General features: G+C 34.6%; 3 protein-coding genes across 4 annotated transcripts in view; 2 read left to right on the top strand and 1 right to left on the bottom strand.

Moving 5' to 3' along the window:
* Positions 1-10,049, top strand: part of LOC113502400 (bifunctional 3'-phosphoadenosine 5'-phosphosulfate synthase) — a 32,622-nt gene extending 22,573 nt beyond the window's left edge. For both annotated transcript variants that reach the window (XM_026883960.1, XM_026883959.1), the window contains exons 4-14: positions 1,110-1,247; positions 1,655-1,774; positions 3,048-3,188; positions 3,983-4,045; positions 4,432-4,671; positions 5,317-5,472; positions 5,817-5,922; positions 6,530-6,672; positions 7,088-7,249; positions 7,724-7,832; positions 8,009-10,049. In XM_026883960.1, the coding sequence (XP_026739761.1) occupies positions 1,110-1,247; positions 1,655-1,774; positions 3,048-3,188; positions 3,983-4,045; positions 4,432-4,671; positions 5,317-5,472; positions 5,817-5,922; positions 6,530-6,672; positions 7,088-7,249; positions 7,724-7,832; positions 8,009-8,118 (1,488 nt within the window). In that variant the 3' untranslated portion in view covers positions 8,119-10,049. The remainder of the gene's footprint in view (positions 1-1,109; positions 1,248-1,654; positions 1,775-3,047; positions 3,189-3,982; positions 4,046-4,431; positions 4,672-5,316; positions 5,473-5,816; positions 5,923-6,529; positions 6,673-7,087; positions 7,250-7,723; positions 7,833-8,008) is intronic.
* A 1,381-nt stretch (positions 10,050-11,430) lies between these two features.
* On the top strand, positions 11,431-16,349 carry LOC113502401 (isovaleryl-CoA dehydrogenase, mitochondrial). Its single transcript, XM_026883961.1, has 9 exons — positions 11,431-11,608; positions 12,732-12,858; positions 13,190-13,268; positions 13,400-13,505; positions 13,840-14,001; positions 14,375-14,533; positions 14,868-15,059; positions 15,476-15,644; positions 16,166-16,349. Exons 1-9 carry the CDS (start codon positions 11,480-11,482, stop codon positions 16,297-16,299), a joined length of 1,257 nt encoding a protein of 418 aa, XP_026739762.1. The 5' UTR covers positions 11,431-11,479; the 3' UTR covers positions 16,300-16,349.
* Positions 16,350-16,421: 72 nt separating this feature from the next.
* LOC113502402 (jmjC domain-containing protein 5) lies at positions 16,422-17,990 on the bottom strand. The gene has a single exon (XM_026883962.1). The coding sequence runs from the start codon at positions 17,851-17,853 to the stop codon at positions 16,636-16,638; it is 1,218 nt and encodes a 405-aa protein (XP_026739763.1). The 5' UTR covers positions 17,854-17,990; the 3' UTR covers positions 16,422-16,635.
* Between the last annotated feature and the right edge of the window lie 39 nt (positions 17,991-18,029).

The raw sequence follows: 18,029 nt of genomic DNA, 5'->3' as shown, positions 1-18,029 counted from the left end.
CTGTTTTAGCTTATTAAAAGCCCTGCAGTGCAGCGGTACAAGTTTAAAATGATATAATAAACAAATTTTAATTTACTAAGAATGAATTTTTTTGTCGGTCTATATTTTCCTGTTTCTTTTTGTAGATTATCTGTAGTCTCTTTTAAAGAAATGATATTGGGTACAAATTTCACAGAAATAAATTAAATACCAATAATCATACAAAATTAGGTTGTATAGTTAAATTAAAATAGCAAAAAAATAAAGAACTTCAAATCCTTCTCGTTACTATAATATTATAATGTTACTATAATTATTATGTCTACAAAAAATACTATATGTATAAGTCATTAACCTACAATTTTTCACATTCATTCATAATTTTAAATACACAAAACTAAATACTAGGCTAATTAGTTTTAAAACGCACCTTTTAAATAAATATTTATACATTATGATATCGCGTCGATAAATAAGTAGATATAACATTTATAGGTCAAAAGTCAGTAGACAAAATGTTGTCTTAATTTGTTCCAGTTTTATTTTAAGTTCATTGACTTACTGTTTTATAATGATAATGAGCTTCGTATAATTAGTGAGAGTTGTTGTTTTTTTTAAATGGCCTGTTCTCTTATTATCTATGTTAGATGACTTCCCTAAACATAATATTAGTGAGAGTTTTCGTCTTATCCAACAATCCAAGTGAAATCTAGACCGATGGAATTTTCGATAGATTTAGCTTAGCATATTATATACCACATACCACCTAAGAATCCATATCAAATACATCTTTTATATACGTCTATAAAGTCATTTTGTGCTTCTTACGCCTTTAGTCAAATAACGTAACGTAAAATGTCATAACTGTACCTACATAGACGAAGGAGGTTTTATCGTTGACTATAGGTCTACAAAAGACATTTTTTGTCCTTACTATATCCAGCTTCCACTTAATGCGTGCACAATGGTTCGTATAAATCACCAGTTTATTTGTAGGTGCACTTTCCAGATAAAGAGAATTACACTAAAAAAATACATTGTTTCTTTGATTTTAAAAGACTATACATTACCAATTTCCTCCAGTTCCTAATCCATCATAAATTATAATTCTTTGTCCTTTTTATTACTAGGACCGTGAAGTGGCTCGTCGTATCCACACGGACTCCGACTTGCCTTTCTTCGAGGTGTTCATCGACACTCCGCTCGAGGTTTGCGAGCAGAGAGACACTAAAGGTCTCTACAAGAAGGCCAGAGAGGGACAGATTAAGGTTTGTAATACTATCAATACTTGAACATTCCTCAACTGGAAGAGAACTGTGCAGCAATGGGACGTATATGGGACGGTATTGGAATACTTTCAATGATTGACGCTATGCTTAAAATCTTCCCTATACTGGAAGTGGCCTATGCCCGGTAATATTAAGGCTGGTATTATAATATTTCCAATGTGAAGAGCTGAAAAGAAGGGATAAGTTTGGGCAAATATTTGCATGATCACAAATGTCTGTTTTAAGCTCTCATTAAATTGTGGAGAAGCTTTAAGAAGAGGTGAGAAAACCCAAAGCCAACCGACGCACAATGGGCCAACTTAAAGCCTACATACGGAAAAAGGAACCCATCACTAGTAACCAGGAATTAGAGAAGATATTTTGTAAATATATTCGCTTTGTTACAGGGCTTCACAGGCATCACTCAGGAGTATGAGAGGCCCGAAGCGCCGGAGCTGGTGGTGCAGACGGTGGGACAATCCATCGAGGAGTCCACCATGCATGTCGTGCGCCTTCTTGAATCACAGGTAAATACATTTAAAAGGCGGAAGGATGGACTCAACTGCTTTGCTCAGAACTGTCTCCAAATAGACAGAGATAGAGACAGGTGGAAGTAAAGAAGAGGAGACTTTGCTCTGCAGTGGGTCACAAACGGATTTTAAAGCGTAAATTATTAACCCTTCAGTATAGTTGGAACTGATGAAAAATAATGTAGTGCAACGTATAAACGAGTAATAGGAAATATGTATTTCTTTTTAAATTGATTTAAAAAGGTGCTTAAGAATATAAAGGTTATTGAATAGCAAAAGAGGAACGAAATGTCTAAAAAGATATTGTGTAGTCAGGTTAATTGACTAAGTACATATCTAATTTAACAAATGCCTAATGTGTGAACGTTTTTTCTAAAAATAATATGGCCGATGCTTATGCAAAATAGTTATACCTGGTAAAAACATGATTACTTTGTGAAATCATAAACAAAGTATCAACTGTTTCAAAAGTAACAAAATCTCTTTAATTTTAGAAGTTTCAATTGTTTCAATCTTTAAGTGACAATTGTATAAATTCACACAAGTATTTATTTTATTATGATAAGTAAATTGACCTTGTTAAGCTTCCTGCCTTTCTCTAAACATGAAAACAGCATTAATTATTACATTCTTTATTTTTAATCCAATTCCCAGGTTTAAAAAAATCAACATTAACTGTATTTATTTTTAACACATTGCTAGCCATTCCCTTTTTATCAAGGCCAGTATTAATTTGTATGCAATATCTATAAATAACTTAATAAGTTCTAACGACTTCCTTTATTCAGTTAATTGAATCTTATTGTTATGTTATTTTAATAGTTTAGTTACATGATTGCTTGATTATAGTACTGACGTATTAATTTTCCACCTGTATACGTTATTCAGGTATTTTAAAAAGCTAGCATAAAAACAAACTAGTATAAAACAGTGACGAATTTCATTTTGGTTTTGTAGCCTAAACAGTTAGACGTGTTTTCGTACGTTATTCGGGGATGAATATTGCGTAAGTTACTCTCAAAGCCATGTCACAAAGAGTATCGAAACTAAAAAAGTGTCATTCGTTGAAATTATGGTTTTTATTAAAATTAGGTATGCAGAGATTTCATCAGCTTCCGATTGATTTGATTTTCTGCTTCTAACACTCCAAAACACAAATAGAGTAGATCATATTAGTTCCTCAACGATAACGTGTTAGCGTATTTCTAAACCCAGAACTTGCAAACGAAGGCGTATATAATATCGTAATACTTGTATCATTTTTCCTCAGAGTATCATCCCCTGTTTCGAGAACAGCAGCAAAAGCGTTGAAGAGCTGTTCATCTACGGTAACAGGCTGACCAGTGCCATCGAGGAGGCTGCCAGACTGCCGCAAATCGATATCAACACTCTCGACTTGCAGTGGGTTCAGGTAAGTGAAAGATCTCCCTAACACATTTTTTCTATTGAGTATAAAAAGTTGTTTCAACGCCATCTAGCGGTTCAATAAAATAATAGGAAATATCCACTTTAAGAGACTCTCATCTGCCACTATTGGCTACTGGCTAGACATCAATTAAGACACTAAGATGCACACCGACCACTGTGACCAACAAACTCTTGCACACACTTTTGCACGTCTTACGGGTTTATTTTAGTCTTAGAGAAGGCCGAACTTAAACGAATACTTAAAGCCTCCTTTAATTACAATCAATTTTAAGAATCTGTTTTGATCTTTGCCTTTCTAGACATGGAAGTTCAAACCCAGTAACAATCGCTACTTAATCTCCATTTATATTTTTAATTTTGATTATTTTAGTAGAAACAGAAATACATCATCTGTGAAAATGTTAATTGTTAAGCCATCACATTTCATCGCCTTACATTAGTTATAGGGTTCCGTTTTTTAACCCAATATGTAGGTAAATATAAAGATATATTTATTTGTAAAAATATGGTAATTGGGATGTTACAAAAAATCCTCGGTAATCTTTGGTAATCCTAAAAACCTTGATCAGTCAATATGTATTGTACTAAACATTTGATGTAATCTTGTCACTATGTGATAGCGAAATCGCAATATTTATGTTATGTTACGCAACAGTAAAGCCATTTAGATTGTCATAATAACTTTGATAAGGCATTTAGGACGCCTGCATTAATACCAGCTGATGCTAAGCTATTAAATGTATTACTGTTGTAAACGTATAATGTTGTTTGTTTCAGGTTCTGTCTGAAGGTTGGGCGTACCCGCTGAAAGGATTTATGAGAGAACATGAATATCTACAGGTTAGTTAGACAGTAACATACCATTCCTTAACATTATACCGAATAAAAATATGATATTAATATTTTAGGACGTTTTTAGTCGATGAGCTTGGGATGTGGCAGAAATAAAAAATACTGTTTTATATTATTTACAATAATAAAAAGCAATTTTGACACTTCAGGCTGGCCTCAGTCGACGGAATTTCTTCATATCGGGCATTATTTGGGCTGTGGATTTTTGCAAAAGCAGCTCTAACTTTAAAACCCGTTCAGTTGCATACAGTTCCAGAGTGAAAACAGTCCATACGATTTATTTAAATTTGATCTTCATACCTTAACTACATAAATCGCTCCCCTGTACAATATAAAAAGATCACCACATCTTACACAAAATATTTTACTCTCAGGCCCTCCACTCCAACTGCCTTTCCCTCCCCGACGGCTCCCTAATCAACCAATCAGTGCCCGTCGTCCTGCCAGTCGACACCGATGTCAAGGATCGCTTGACAGGCGCCAACGCTATCGCTCTGTCGTACAATGGCAAAGCGGTGGCAGTACTCCGGTCGCCCGAGTTCTACCCTCATAGGAAGGAGGAAAGGTGTTCAAGACAGTTCGGGATCGATCATCCTGAACATCCTTATATTAAGGTAAGTAGATATGAAGGCTACATTTAATTTTCAACCTTATTCAAAGAGGATTAGGTTCTAAATTTGTCTGTTTATTTTTTTTGTTTGTTACCTTAGAACTTCGACCTGTGTAACCCGATCTTGTTGATTTTTTTTTCATTAAAAGTGTAGTAGCTCTCATTTGGTCCCATAAATTTTTCTATTAGTTTAAATTTAAAGTCGGTTTCACGTTTTTTTTTCTTAAAAAAATATTCAAATGTCTTTCATGGCTTAACCAAGAGAACTGACAGGGAAATTAAATAAAAGATTATTATACTCATCAATCAATACAACCTATCCAGATCCACTGCCTGATCCAATGACTGGCCTGTTGGTCTAGTGGTTAGTGACCCTGACTGCTATACCGGAGGTCGTCTGGGTGTAATTTATCTATATTATGTATATATTTAGAAATATATAAGTATGTTTATCAGTTGTCTAGTACTCATAATACAAGCTCTGCTTAGTTTGAGACTAGATATGGCGTTGTGTGAAAGTTGTGGAATATTTATTTATTTATTTACTGCTGAACATAGCCCTGCCCTCAAGATGACCCACAACACCCGGTCTTCAGCCATCCCCGTCCAAGGCTCATATTATACTCATAACATTTCATAATACCCACAGATGATAAAGGAGGCCGGTGACTGGTTAGTGGGCGGTAACCTGGAAGTGTTCGAGCGTATCCGTTGGAACGACGGCCTGGACTCGTACCGGCTAACGCCCAACGAACTGCGGAACAAGTTCAAGGAACTCGGCGCTGATGCTGTGTTCGCTTTCCAGGTTGGAACCTTGCCGAACTTATTAGGTTATTTGTTTATAAAAAAAATGTTATGAAAAGAAAAGATTATAAAAAAGCATTCGGGACAGGATTTTCTATTTGCGCTATGTTTGTTTACTACTTTTTCTTGGCTTCTTATCCAACAGTTTTCAGAATGAAATTGATAAGTCCTTTGTCTAAAAATAGAGCCCCAGTTGTAACTCGAACTAAAAATATGTAATAATCCAAAAAAAAGTCCAATACCCTCAGACATTAATTGGACAGTTTATAATTATCATGATTTCTAGTAATAATTATTACCAAAACCAAATTTATTACAATTTTCCTTATCAAATTATTCTTTCAGTTGCGTAACCCCATTCACAACGGGCACGCGCTGCTCATGCAGGACACTCATCGCCAGCTTGTAGAGAGGGGATTCAAGAAACCCGTACTCCTACTACATCCTCTTGGTAACTATAACTTTCAATATTTAATACAAAAAGTCCACAATATGTCGCGATCCCAAAAATTTCGTATATAAAGTTTATTCTGTGATAAAGTAAGTCTTCAAAAATCTACGTAAACATGCCATAAATGCGTCATAATATACTTTTTACGATGTTAAATGATGACGTACATTTATTGTTTAAACGCAGTAATATGCTGTGGTGTAAATGATTATAAATATGTGTATGATAGTGATGCGGATTCATCGTATTTGTCAAGATCTGACAAATACAAATCTTTTTATTCGCCAATGCAGGTGTACAATACAAGAGGTGTTAGATTTGAGTGACTAACCTAGTAAGGTGTTAGTTAGGTGACTAGTTTTGAACTCAATGGGAGTCTTTAATAATGGGAAAACCGTTCTTAAAACTTAAAAGAACTATGCACCAATTTAACACTAGTTTAAAAAAAAATGTTTGAATCTTATATCGCCAACCTACAGTGAGCCAGCTTAAAGATCTATGCTCAAACCTCCCGAACGTATAAAGGCTAGTATTATTTTCATCATCCTGACAGGAATTCAGTTTTAATACACCCCTTCAGAAACTTATCACCAACGTTATTACGCAGGTGGTTGGACAAAGGATGATGATGTGCCGTTAGAAGTGAGGATCAACCAGCACAAGGCGGTCTTGAACGAGGGTGTGTTGGACCCTCAGGCCACTGTGCTCGCGATCTTCCCATCACCCATGATGTATGCGGGACCTACTGAGGTATGAGCTAATTATTGACTTTGTTTCTTTCTAACTATGAGGATTTGACAGAGCTAGTCTCAAGGCTTCTATTACTAGTATTTATACTAACAAATAACATATAGACAATTTTGTGGACGTCTCCGGTTGGCGAGACTACGAATACTTTTTTTAGTATCGTTTTGTCTCTAACTGGTGTTAATTTGTAAAACCATAGCAGAAAATTTTGCTGAAATCAAAATCTTTTTTTTTTGTTGTAATTATGTTTTATGGTTACATTCAACTAAATACAGAATCTAGTGCTATTTTTGTAGGGAAAATCGTCGTAGATGATTTTAAAGCCTCTTCAGGTAAACTTCAACTAATACTCATTTTAACGTATTTCGTATTAAGTATGAAAAATGTTGTATTGTATTGTAACCTGCGTCTGGTATAGGTCCAATGGCACGCGAAGTGCCGCATGAACGCGGGCGCCAACCACTACATAGTGGGGCGCGACCCGGCCGGCCTGCCGCACCCCGCGGGCGGCGGCGACCTGTTCGACCCGCGACACGGCGCCATGCTGCTCAAGGTGGCGCCCGGACTCAACGAGCTAGAGGTATGGAGTTAAAATAGTTAAGTAACTTTCATAGCTGTTCATTAACCAGATGCCAATTTTATGGCGGAGAAAACTAGATGACTTTTAAGTGTCAAATGGAGCTAGTCTTACTTATTATTTAAATATGATAGAAATTTATTAACCAGATGCCACTTGACCTTTAAGTATCAAATGTAGATAGCTTAGAAGAAAAATGCAATGGTAAAATAAAAATAATAATTTTAACCATTGTGTAGTTACTATCAAATTGTGACATCTCAATGTTGTACAACAAAATGAAAAAAATAAGAGGCAATGGCATTAATTACACATAATTTACGCATTTCCAGACCTCCTGCGAGTCTATTTATATTTATTTCAGCCTAGAAATTGATGCCTAAGAAGGAAAAGTAGAACACTGTTATTACTTTGATCAACGAGAATCAAATTCTAAAATGTTTTAGTACTAGAAATAACTTTAACGTTTTGATACAGATCATTCCATTCCGTGTGGCCGCTTATGACACATCTGTCGGCAAAATGGCTTTCTTCGACCCAACGCGCAAGGAAGACTTCGACTTCATCTCAGGAACTAGGATGAGAGGTACATAAGTACTTATGATTATTGTTCCTTTCCATTTAGAAAGTGTTTATTGAATTTAGCTCTCAAAAGAAAATAATCATATTCCAAAGAAATTAATGTCCCTCGTACAATTACAGTAATAACAAAGATTTCTTAAACCATTTTCCCACAACAGTTAATTAATAAACATGTTCAAGGTCTCGCGAAATCTGGTAAGGAGCCGCTAAAGGGCTTCATGGCCCCAACAGCTTGGAAGGTATTATCGGAATACTACCAGTCCCTGAAATCCAAGATGGACACCAACTAAACTGTCAATGAGCAGCTATTTTATAAGTATTATTTTATTAACTGTCATAATATAACGGCCTCATTACGTAACACCAGATTTCATCAAAATACTTGTTACCGGAACTCTTGTCTTAAGTTATATCGGCCTATACATGCCCCACTGATGCTGGTCTATGAACGTTTGTTGACTTGTCATAATACCGATAGGGATTGTCTCAAAATAGCATATGACGACCCAATTTAAGAGCTCTAGTTGGTGATTGTTTCAAAAATATACCTTAATGCTGTAAAAATAAGGTCGGTTTTAAAACAAGCGAGTAATTAGGGGTCGTTTTTTGAAGCAAAAAGGTTTTTATACAATGATGAAATCTGGCAACGGTGTCTATCGTATTAAGATAGTAGATTTACCATACTCTGTATACAAGTGAGATTTTAACTATTTAGAATTCAAAGAGCGAATTGCAGTTATATTTTAAAATAATCTTGACATTTTATTTATTTATTTTGAGTACTTAAATTTTCTTATCGTACTTTGTCATAATGTGTCATTATACTGTGCAATATTTTTGTGATTTAATTTTATAATATATATCATTTTTTTCATATGTTGTGATACACATTCCTTCGTCTTTTTAATGTGTTTTATACACATTCCATTTATTTATGTAAACGTATATTGCTTCAGAAGTTACGTACGTAAATATAAAATAAATCTGTATGTTTGACTTATTTATAATTTTTAAATGAATTTATAATGAAACTTCTGTGAAATTATATAATTTGATTTTTATTATTCATAAGTTTAGTTTTAGGTGCCGGTTACCTATGACAAATATTTTATTTACAATTACTTCACAGTAACACTATATTAATAATGTTAATGTTTTTATGCTAACACAACATTGTACAATCAAGTACAAAATTCGGTAAACAGAAAGAAAATTTTAAAAGAACCATACACATTTAAATTCATTGATATTTTTGTACTATTAGGTATTAAAAAGCTTGATACCTAATAAAGGTAAACACACTAATCATCACTTCATACTGTCACCAAATAATACTTAGCCTCATTAAAATTCTAATTTTATTAACTGGCTGTTTCTGACTGAACTGACACGAATTTCAACAGTTTGATATATTTCTACTGGTAAAATCCTGTTGTTTACTTACACTTAATGCAGTAAATCATGTATGCAATAAAAACATTGACGCCAATTGACTTTGTTTCGTCAATTGCATAATAATTAAAATTAACAAAGTTGAAATTGGCATTGTCGCTTAAAACTATCTATTTATTTATATTAAAAGATCATTGACATTTATATCCAAGTTCGTCATCATTATCTACAAATATACACTAACCCACTTTTAAAAACTAAAATTTTGTATATAATACCCGTTACCAAGTAAATTAATTTGAAACGTATCCTATCAAACATTCTATGAAAACAAGACACTATTTTAAACACAAAACGCTTTTATGTCACAAATTAGGTAGTAGACAAATACTTGTAGAACTAACAATCTATAGTAGTACATATGTATTTTATTTTTACTGGTTTCAAATATATTGAACCCACTAAAAGACGGACTGTTGACGTTGTGGGAAAGAGACGAAGCTATAAGATCTGTAGTGCTCCATCTCCCTTCAACAACAGACATAGTTATGGCCTCAATAAATACTTGACTCTTTTTATAATTTATATTTAATGTTTCTATATTTTCAAGTACATTAAATGTGTATTTTAATTTTAAATTATTAATCGGAGATTAATTTTACAATTGACATCGGGGTTTTTTCTTTATTTTTTTATCGATAAATTGTCTTTTTTTGTGTTTATGTACCTCGAAGTTTCATTATAACTAATATAGTCACATGTTAACGTTTACAATTTGTGATCGTATTAATTTTGTATTATTTCTAATAATGTAATCGATACACAATCATGTGAAGGGACGTATTGTTAATTTATAAGAGGTTTAATTATAAATTGTTGTAATTTTAGTAAATAAAGGTGCTTTTAAAGTTAATGTAAAATAAAGATAAAATGACAGTAGCTCAGTGTTTTATTACTACACCTATTTGGTATTAATTCCCTTTTGTAACGTGTTGAAGTTTCATGATATTTTAAGATCGGTGTCTAACTCCTCGCTCTGTTAGGGCTTAAAGATAAGTCTTGTTTTAGAAGAATAGATCACAATGATGAAGTACAAATACATCGGGCCAAACATATGAGAGGATTCGGTGTACATGAATAAAAAAGCAGCCGAATTGAAAACCTCCTCTTTTTTAAGTCTAAGAAATTGGGAACGACTTCTGTTTCAAACAGTAAAAAGAGTTTTCAATACATCTTTTTTACTTTGTGATGTAGTAGTTTTTAATATAAGAGTGTTTTTATTTAAGTACTTATATACGCTGTTAATTTTACCTATTTATTTTGGCGAACTATCGTATGAATGACATCAATCTTAATTTACTGAAATAAGATTAGGTGACCAATTAGTTTGATTAAATTGATTGTGTAGTAACACTTTCGATGGTCAATATCTATTTGCCTTCTTTTTTATTTTGCATTTCTGCTACTAAATAAAATTACTGCTTTTTTATACCATGTTTTATGCATATAAATATAATATTATTAAGACAGTTGAGGTAGGAAGCGGGATTACGCTATGCGCAGTGTATCGCGCGAGTTTGCTATCTCGCTCCCACAATGTCAATAGTAACGGGATGGAACTGGCAGGAGGCCTATGTTTAACTATGAATCGCGATAGGATATATTATGTTTATGTGATAAAGTTTTTGAGTTATGGGGCTCAAAGGGGTCAAAAGTGGCTCTAAATGGTTCGGGTAATATTACACACGGTGCTGCTCGCCATGTATTACTTGAACTTGGCTTGACACGCTACCGAGTGTCTTAATCAAAGGGTCCATAACGTCATACTCAGTGCAGAATTGCAGTGCAATGATCAATGCGATTGATCCCAAGGTGATGCAAGAACAATAAAATTTAATCCGAATTATTTATTCTTTACGTTTATACAGCTGTTTGTGATGGGCGTGACCATGACTTTTACCTTCAAAGAATATCTTTACATAATTACCTACTCAATCGTCACATAGAAACAAAAATCATGACCACACACTTTTATCAATCACACTTTTATTCTTAGCATTCTAATTGTTATCTATTAAAACTTGGATGTTATCACAAATTCAATAATTATCGTAATCCTACATATAAATAAAAACAAGCAAAATTCGACCCTAATTCAATGAGTATATAGCTTATTTCATAATAATTACAGTTACTGATACCGTTTGGTTTGTTTTCCCGTCAGTGCGGAGTTAACTTGATTCAAGAAAGGTCGTATTTATGATGGCGGTTCGGTTAGGTTGTGTTACAAGTATCTTGCGTAAATGTACGAGTAAAACCGGTACGCGATGCATGTCTTATTACCCGATAGACGAGCATGTGTTTGGACTCTCAAGTGAGCAGCAACAGGTAATAATAATAACATTATTATGTTAAATGACTTGAACTTGTCTGGCTGTAGTTTTATTTCCAAAGTAGTTTTTTTTTTAATAATCATGCTGATAAATAAGTATTAAGTTCTTACTGATTTTTTTCTCATTTGATTGAAAATCGATACTAATCTATTTTTTCCTTTTTTTAATATGTATGTCATTAAATACTATTTGTAATGTCTAACCCAATTACAACTTATAATAGTGTAAACTAATGTTTCAAAATATTTTGGTACAAAATGTTGAACCAATTTATAATATGTTTAATTATCTGCTGCTTTACAGTAGAAACTCTAATTTTGTTTGCCAAGTTATTTGTTTGACCCGGGGTGAGGCAATCATGAATTGTGTATGACTTTATTTGGTAAATAACGATAGTTATTGTTTAATATTGTAGCAAGTATGACTCAACATTAAAATTACTATAGTTATTTACCACATAAAGTCAAAATAGTTAATATCTAGTCTCTTTTATAATGTATTAAGACAGTTGTGGGCACATTTACATAAGAAATGTATTTGTAAGAATGTTTAAAATTCTTATCATCATTGAAATACGGGCGATACAATTAATTACTGATATCGTCATTTCGTTCACAATAACAACAGCTATCCTTTAGAAAGTTACTCAAGCCTTTTCATGAGTACCTAATCATCTTTATTTACGTCTAGCCCTGGTCTTCGTCCGCGTGGTTAGAAGATATAATAAGTTAGGAATTTTTGAACGGAAGCTCTCTAAGCTGAACATTTTTCCCCGTTTTTGCCACATTTTCCATTGTATCTTCGTTCCTATTAGTAACAGCGTGATGTTATATAGCCTAAAACCTTCCTCGATGAATGGTCTATTGAACATGAAAATATTTTTTCAATCTGAACCGGTAGTTCCTGAGATTAGCGCGTTCAAACAAACAAACAATCTCTTCAGTTTTATATATTAAGTAGGTAATAGATTTTTAATTCTTTACTGTGAAAATGTATTGATGTATTTCTCGAATCGAAAATTATAAAAATAGTTTTATTAGAACAGGTGGTTTGATAAAAATAACCATAATAATGTTGGTAAATAAGTTATTATTAGTGTTATTATGTGACATCCACAGCTGCGAAAGTCTGTTTTCGACTTCGCTCAAAAGGAACTGGCACCACATGCAGCACAGATAGACAAAGACAACAACTTCCCCGGGTTAAGAGATTTTTGGAAGAAATGCGGCGAAATGGGACTTCTTGGTAAGATACTTGTTATCAGTTCCCCTTTTTCCTAATGGTAAATCATCAAATGACTCCTTCCTCTTTCGGTTGAGCGGAAGGGAGTGTTTGACTTCTAGGCACTGACTAAATGCCACCCATGTTTCTTTCTTTGCCCTTTCTGTACCAGGGCCACGGTATCCCTTACGGATGATCCCGTACACATAATATGATGCGTAATCCCTGTAATCCTGAGTATCTACACTTCGATTTCTATGAGTAGGTGCCTACTTACTTACTCCTCGTCTCAAATCGTTAAATTTAAAAAAGCCTAATAAAGTATCTATTTAACGATGTCTTTGGTGATTTCCAGGTATTACGGCGAATCCAGATTTTGGGGGAACCGGAGGCAAATATTCAGACCACTGTGTTATAATGGAAGAACTTTCCAGGTAAAATTCTGCATTAATAGCTACAAATTTTTCAAAAACGTCAAAAGCTTTACGTGCTTATCCTGTACTGGAAGCGTTTTTGCTTCAGTACCTACCTAGATTCAAACTACTTACATTTATACATTTTTCAGAGCCGCCGGTGGTATAGCGCTGTCGTACGGTGCTCACTCCAATTTATGCGTCAATCAAATTAACAGAAACGGCACAGATGAACAAAAGGCAAAATATTTACCAAAGGTAAGCAATTTCTGCAATCTCAACATCACTGCCAAAAACTGAATAGTAGTAAAAACCTTCATTTTTTCGGAATAAAAAAAAATCCGTAGGTATATCAGCTATTCCAATCGCGAATAGAATCAATCCCAATATTTTCAAACAGGTGATCATTAATTCATTTCAAAAGTTGTACCTGCTCGCACTCATGCTTTGTTTTTTCATACCAAATATTTAATGTTAATATCCATTTGACAGACTATCAATCCGTTTTACTATGCATTTAGATCAATAGGTACCTACTACATTAATTGTTATATGCTTCAAAACAAGTCTTACATTCATTTTCTATTCTCAGTTATGTTCAGGTGAACATATAGGAGCCTTAGCGATGTCAGAGCCTGGCGCGGGTAGTGACGTAGTATCAATGAAGTTACGGGCTGATAAGAAAGGAGATTACTATGTACTGAATGGAAATAAGTTCTGGATCACCAACGGACCCGATGCTGATGTACTAGTGGTAAGGAAGCTATATTAGGAATAGATAACATTTGAATGAATTAACTGTTTCCAAGAGAGTAACTACGATCAGGAGAGCTAGGAGGATCAGATGGTAGATAATACTTATTTTACCTTTGCATCCCTAATCTTCTTTAAGTCTTTGCATTACACGCCTGTACCGCTTGACTGCTTTGCTTCCCTTTTTACTAATCTCAGAGCATGTCTAACAATACTACGAAGTAGTTAGTAAAGATATAGAGTACCCTAAACATCAAACTTGGCCCAGTACCTACGTAAGAAACTTTCCAACCAAAGGGAAAATTTGTCTCTGTTTTATGTCCACCTAACTCAACACCTCAAGTCATATTATTCAAATGTCTATATTTTTTCAGGTGTACGCTAAAACAGACCCAGCTAACAGTAAACCACAGCACGGTATATCAGCGTTCCTTATAGAGAAAGGTTTCCCAGGGTTCACCACCGCACAGAAATTGGACAAGCTCGGTATGAGAGGGTCCAACACCTGCGAGTTAGTGTTTGAAGACTGCAAGGTATGTAACTATTGTTAATTTGAAGTACATCTTTATAATATAAATAAAAGGAAGGCGTCACGTTCCCGATTCCTCCTTGCACATATATTACATATATCTCGTCTCGTTATATCAAGCTATTGTTATTAATATAATTTGAGGTTTCAAAAATTTAAAAGCAATCGGCTGCTGACGGCTTACGGTTATAATTTTGAATGCAAACGGACTTATATTAAATACCCACAGTTTTATCATCATAAATGGTTGGTTGCTACTTATATGGACCCAACTGAAAACCTAACTTTATGGAATGATTGAGATACTTTCATACTTATTTACAATCTTTATTTAACAGGTACCAGCAAAAAACATCCTAGGAGAAGTAAACAAAGGAGTGTACGTGTTGATGTCAGGGCTCGACCTGGAGCGGCTGGTGCTAGCAGCTGGGCCAGTCGGCCTGATGCAGGCGGCTATCGACACTGCCTTCCAGTATGCACACACTAGGAAACAGTTTGGAAAGAGCATTGGGGAGTTCCAGTTGTTGCAGGTATCTACACCCTAGAGTGATGAATTGCTATGCATTACCACCCAACGACCTAATGCGGGAGACGTTGCTCGGTAGTGAGGATAGGCGGACAGTTTCAGACTCTTACCGACTAAAGTCAAGAGCCTGACACTACCCGCGCCCTTGCCCGAGGAGGTGGGTGGCTCCACTTTACAAAAACAAAATTCTATTTCTCCTTTTATATACCTATTAATACCTAACATTGGCAAATAGGGAAAAAACACAAGAACCATACTTATTAGGTATGTGGGTGGTTATCCCGACGAGACCGCAGTACCAAATGATTTACTTCTGCATCTATCGTTGATGCAGCTCAAAGACTTTTAGCAAGCCAACAGGCGGCTGGATATAGCTTTAAGAGATTGGGTAGCAACATAATAACTATTTCATAATTTCAGGGTAAAATGGCTGACATGTACACGACGTTAAGTGCATGCCGTAGTTACCTGTACAATGTTGCTAAAGCGTGTGACGAAGGACATGTGAATAGCAAAGATTGCGCAGGAGTCATTCTGTACTGCGCAGAAAAAGCAACGCAAGTAGCACTTGACGCCATACAAATTCTTGGTAAGAATCACTTCTACTTTTAAGATATTATATAGAACAATATCTACTCACTATAATAGTTCTTTTCTTTACTATTCGTAAGTTCTAATCCCGATTTTTTGCCTGCTTGCCAACCTAAGAGACATCAATAGTATTAGATACTTGTCGCGGCCACCGCTTCAAGTCAGAGTTCCCTAGATACCGTATATCTACATTATAGACGAGCGTGCTGTGTATAAGCCATATACTCGTACAGTTGTCGATTTTCGGAGAACTACGCTACTCGTGGACGAAAGAAAAATAAATTGTTTTGTCATTTATTTATTGTACTGTTACAGCTGCAATTTGTGAAAGATTATGATATCATTAAATTGCAGTCATTAGGTGTAACTGCAATTTGATGATAATTTATTATTGCAGACATTACTGCACTTGAGTTTTCCAACTAGAATCTGCTCAGTACAATTTGGTTTAACTATTTTAAATGATTTGTAAATAGACTCAATGCGAATGTTCTTGATTTATCAAATATATTTGTTTAGGTGGAAATGGCTACATAAATGACTACCCAACTGGCAGACTACTCAGAGACGCAAAACTGTATGAAATCGGGGCTGGCACGTCAGAAGTAAGAAGAATGCTTATTGGAAGGGCATTAAACAGTGAATACAAATAAATAGTCATCACAACAAGTTATCATTTATTAAAGAATTTATTTAAGAAAAACTGGTATCAATTCATGTTTCTCCTTAAATATTAACAAATCTACTTTCTATTTATCATAAATAATTGATTACATTTTGGTATGTTATAGGAAGACTAATAAATACATTAAGTAAATAAGCATTAATCATGTTTCAATCATTAACTTAATTTATAATGAGTTTCTAATGACTGAACATTTCAATAAGTACATTTACAGCTGCAAAGGTCAACAACTCTCTAGTCTAATATTGCAAAAATAAATCTGGCATTGTCGCCAAATTAGCAGCTGACATTAGTCATTTTAATGTCATTCCCACCAAAAGCTGACAGAAAATGAAATAGACAGTGACTCAACAAAATGCCACCATTTCGGAGGAATGTAGAGCATTTGTCCAGGTTTAAGAATACAATAATATGGCTTGGCATTTTTGTAATTAGGAAATTTATTTAAATCTGGTCGCCGAGGATCCACTTGGGCGGTGTTGTTTAACAGTTCATGGTCATGTGGATACAGGTTTTCGGTATCTGAAGGGGCAAATAAAAACAATTGCTTTTCTCCCACAACTTGGGTCAATAAGTTTCTTTTTGGGTCATGATGTAGTGGGGATACCGTGCCCTTTGGACCGTACCAAGCCATCACATCAACTGGCTCATTACTGTCAGCAAAACAGCAGTATTCTGGCTCTGTAATATCATTTTTCAGTTCAGGTATTTGGCTAAACAGCTGATACTGTGCTAGGTATCCAGTTAGACCATTTGTTTGATAAATATACTGCTTGATAAACTCTTCTATTGTGATTAATTTCTGTGTCCAATCAGAATCAGTGTACTTGCTACCAATTTCAATTGACACAGTGCGAGGCCCGGCTAGTTTTATGAAATAGTTTTGATCTTTCCACTTCTGTAATGCTGGCCAGTGATTGATGCAGTTGGTGAGAACTACTGGTGTTTCAGTCAGGATGTAATTTTGGTAAAAATGTTCCATGCTCGGACAGTCAATAACTGGTATGAGAGTAGCATTGAATTTATCTGCTTCAGAAGCGGAATTATTAGTTGGAGTGCTTTCTTTACTGGGTGTACATTTGCATGTCTCGCCAGTCGGTTGCAAATTCGCAGTACTTAGGGTTGTTGCACAATTTTGCAACAGTAAAGGTTCCTTGTCCAGCGGACAACCAAACAAAATCCCGAAGTCTATGATCTTGAAGGCTTGCTTTATCAAGGATTCTATATCTTCAGATGAATACTTCACGTGAGCTAACAATTTCAAATATGTTGCCACAGTGATAGCTTTTCTAATGAACAGTTTGACCTCTTTCCAATTTCCGATATTGATTTTTTCATACATGTAATCGATTATGGCTTGTATTCGTATTATAGAGGAGGGGTCGGAAGACTCTGTACTGTTTATGTACCTCTGTAATAAAGATTTGGAAGCTGCATCTAATTCGTCAATTTCTTCCAGTGAATTAGCAACACTAGGTTTATAAGCTTCTAGCTTTTTACAAATTGCCTGTAATGCAAGCATTGTGACTACGTTCAAAACTGTAAAAATAAAACTAGGTGTGGAGGCATTTACAGTGTTTTTGATAAATTTATTTACAATTCTTTAACCTAAAAACGCAATAGTTAGCTAATGACAGGATGACATCATAAACGTTCAGTATCATGCATTCTAGATGAAATATAAAATTAAGGCGACCT

The sequence above is a fragment of the Trichoplusia ni genome, chromosome 17 (assembly GCF_003590095.1).
Source record: "Trichoplusia ni isolate ovarian cell line Hi5 chromosome 17, tn1, whole genome shotgun sequence".
In the NCBI taxonomy this organism is placed as follows: domain Eukaryota; kingdom Metazoa; phylum Arthropoda; class Insecta; order Lepidoptera; family Noctuidae; genus Trichoplusia; species Trichoplusia ni.
Note: the sequence above shows the minus strand (reverse complement) of the source record. Positions and strands in the feature narration are given on the sequence as shown.

Excerpts from the sequence above, each read along its gene's own strand:
- LOC113502401 (XM_026883961.1), top strand. The coding sequence starts at position 11,480 with ATGATGGCGGTTCGGTTAGGTTGTGTTACAAGTATCTTGCGTAAATGT. Across the intron at positions 11,609-12,731 it reads TCTCAAGTGAGCAGCAACAG|CTGCGAAAGTCTGTTTTCGA; the intron begins GTAATAATAATA and ends TGACATCCACAG. Across the intron at positions 15,060-15,475 it reads GGGAGTTCCAGTTGTTGCAG|GGTAAAATGGCTGACATGTA; the intron begins GTATCTACACCC and ends TCATAATTTCAG.
- LOC113502402 (XM_026883962.1), bottom strand. The coding sequence starts at position 17,853 with ATGCTTGCATTACAGGCAATTTGTAAAAAGCTAGAAGCTTATAAACCT.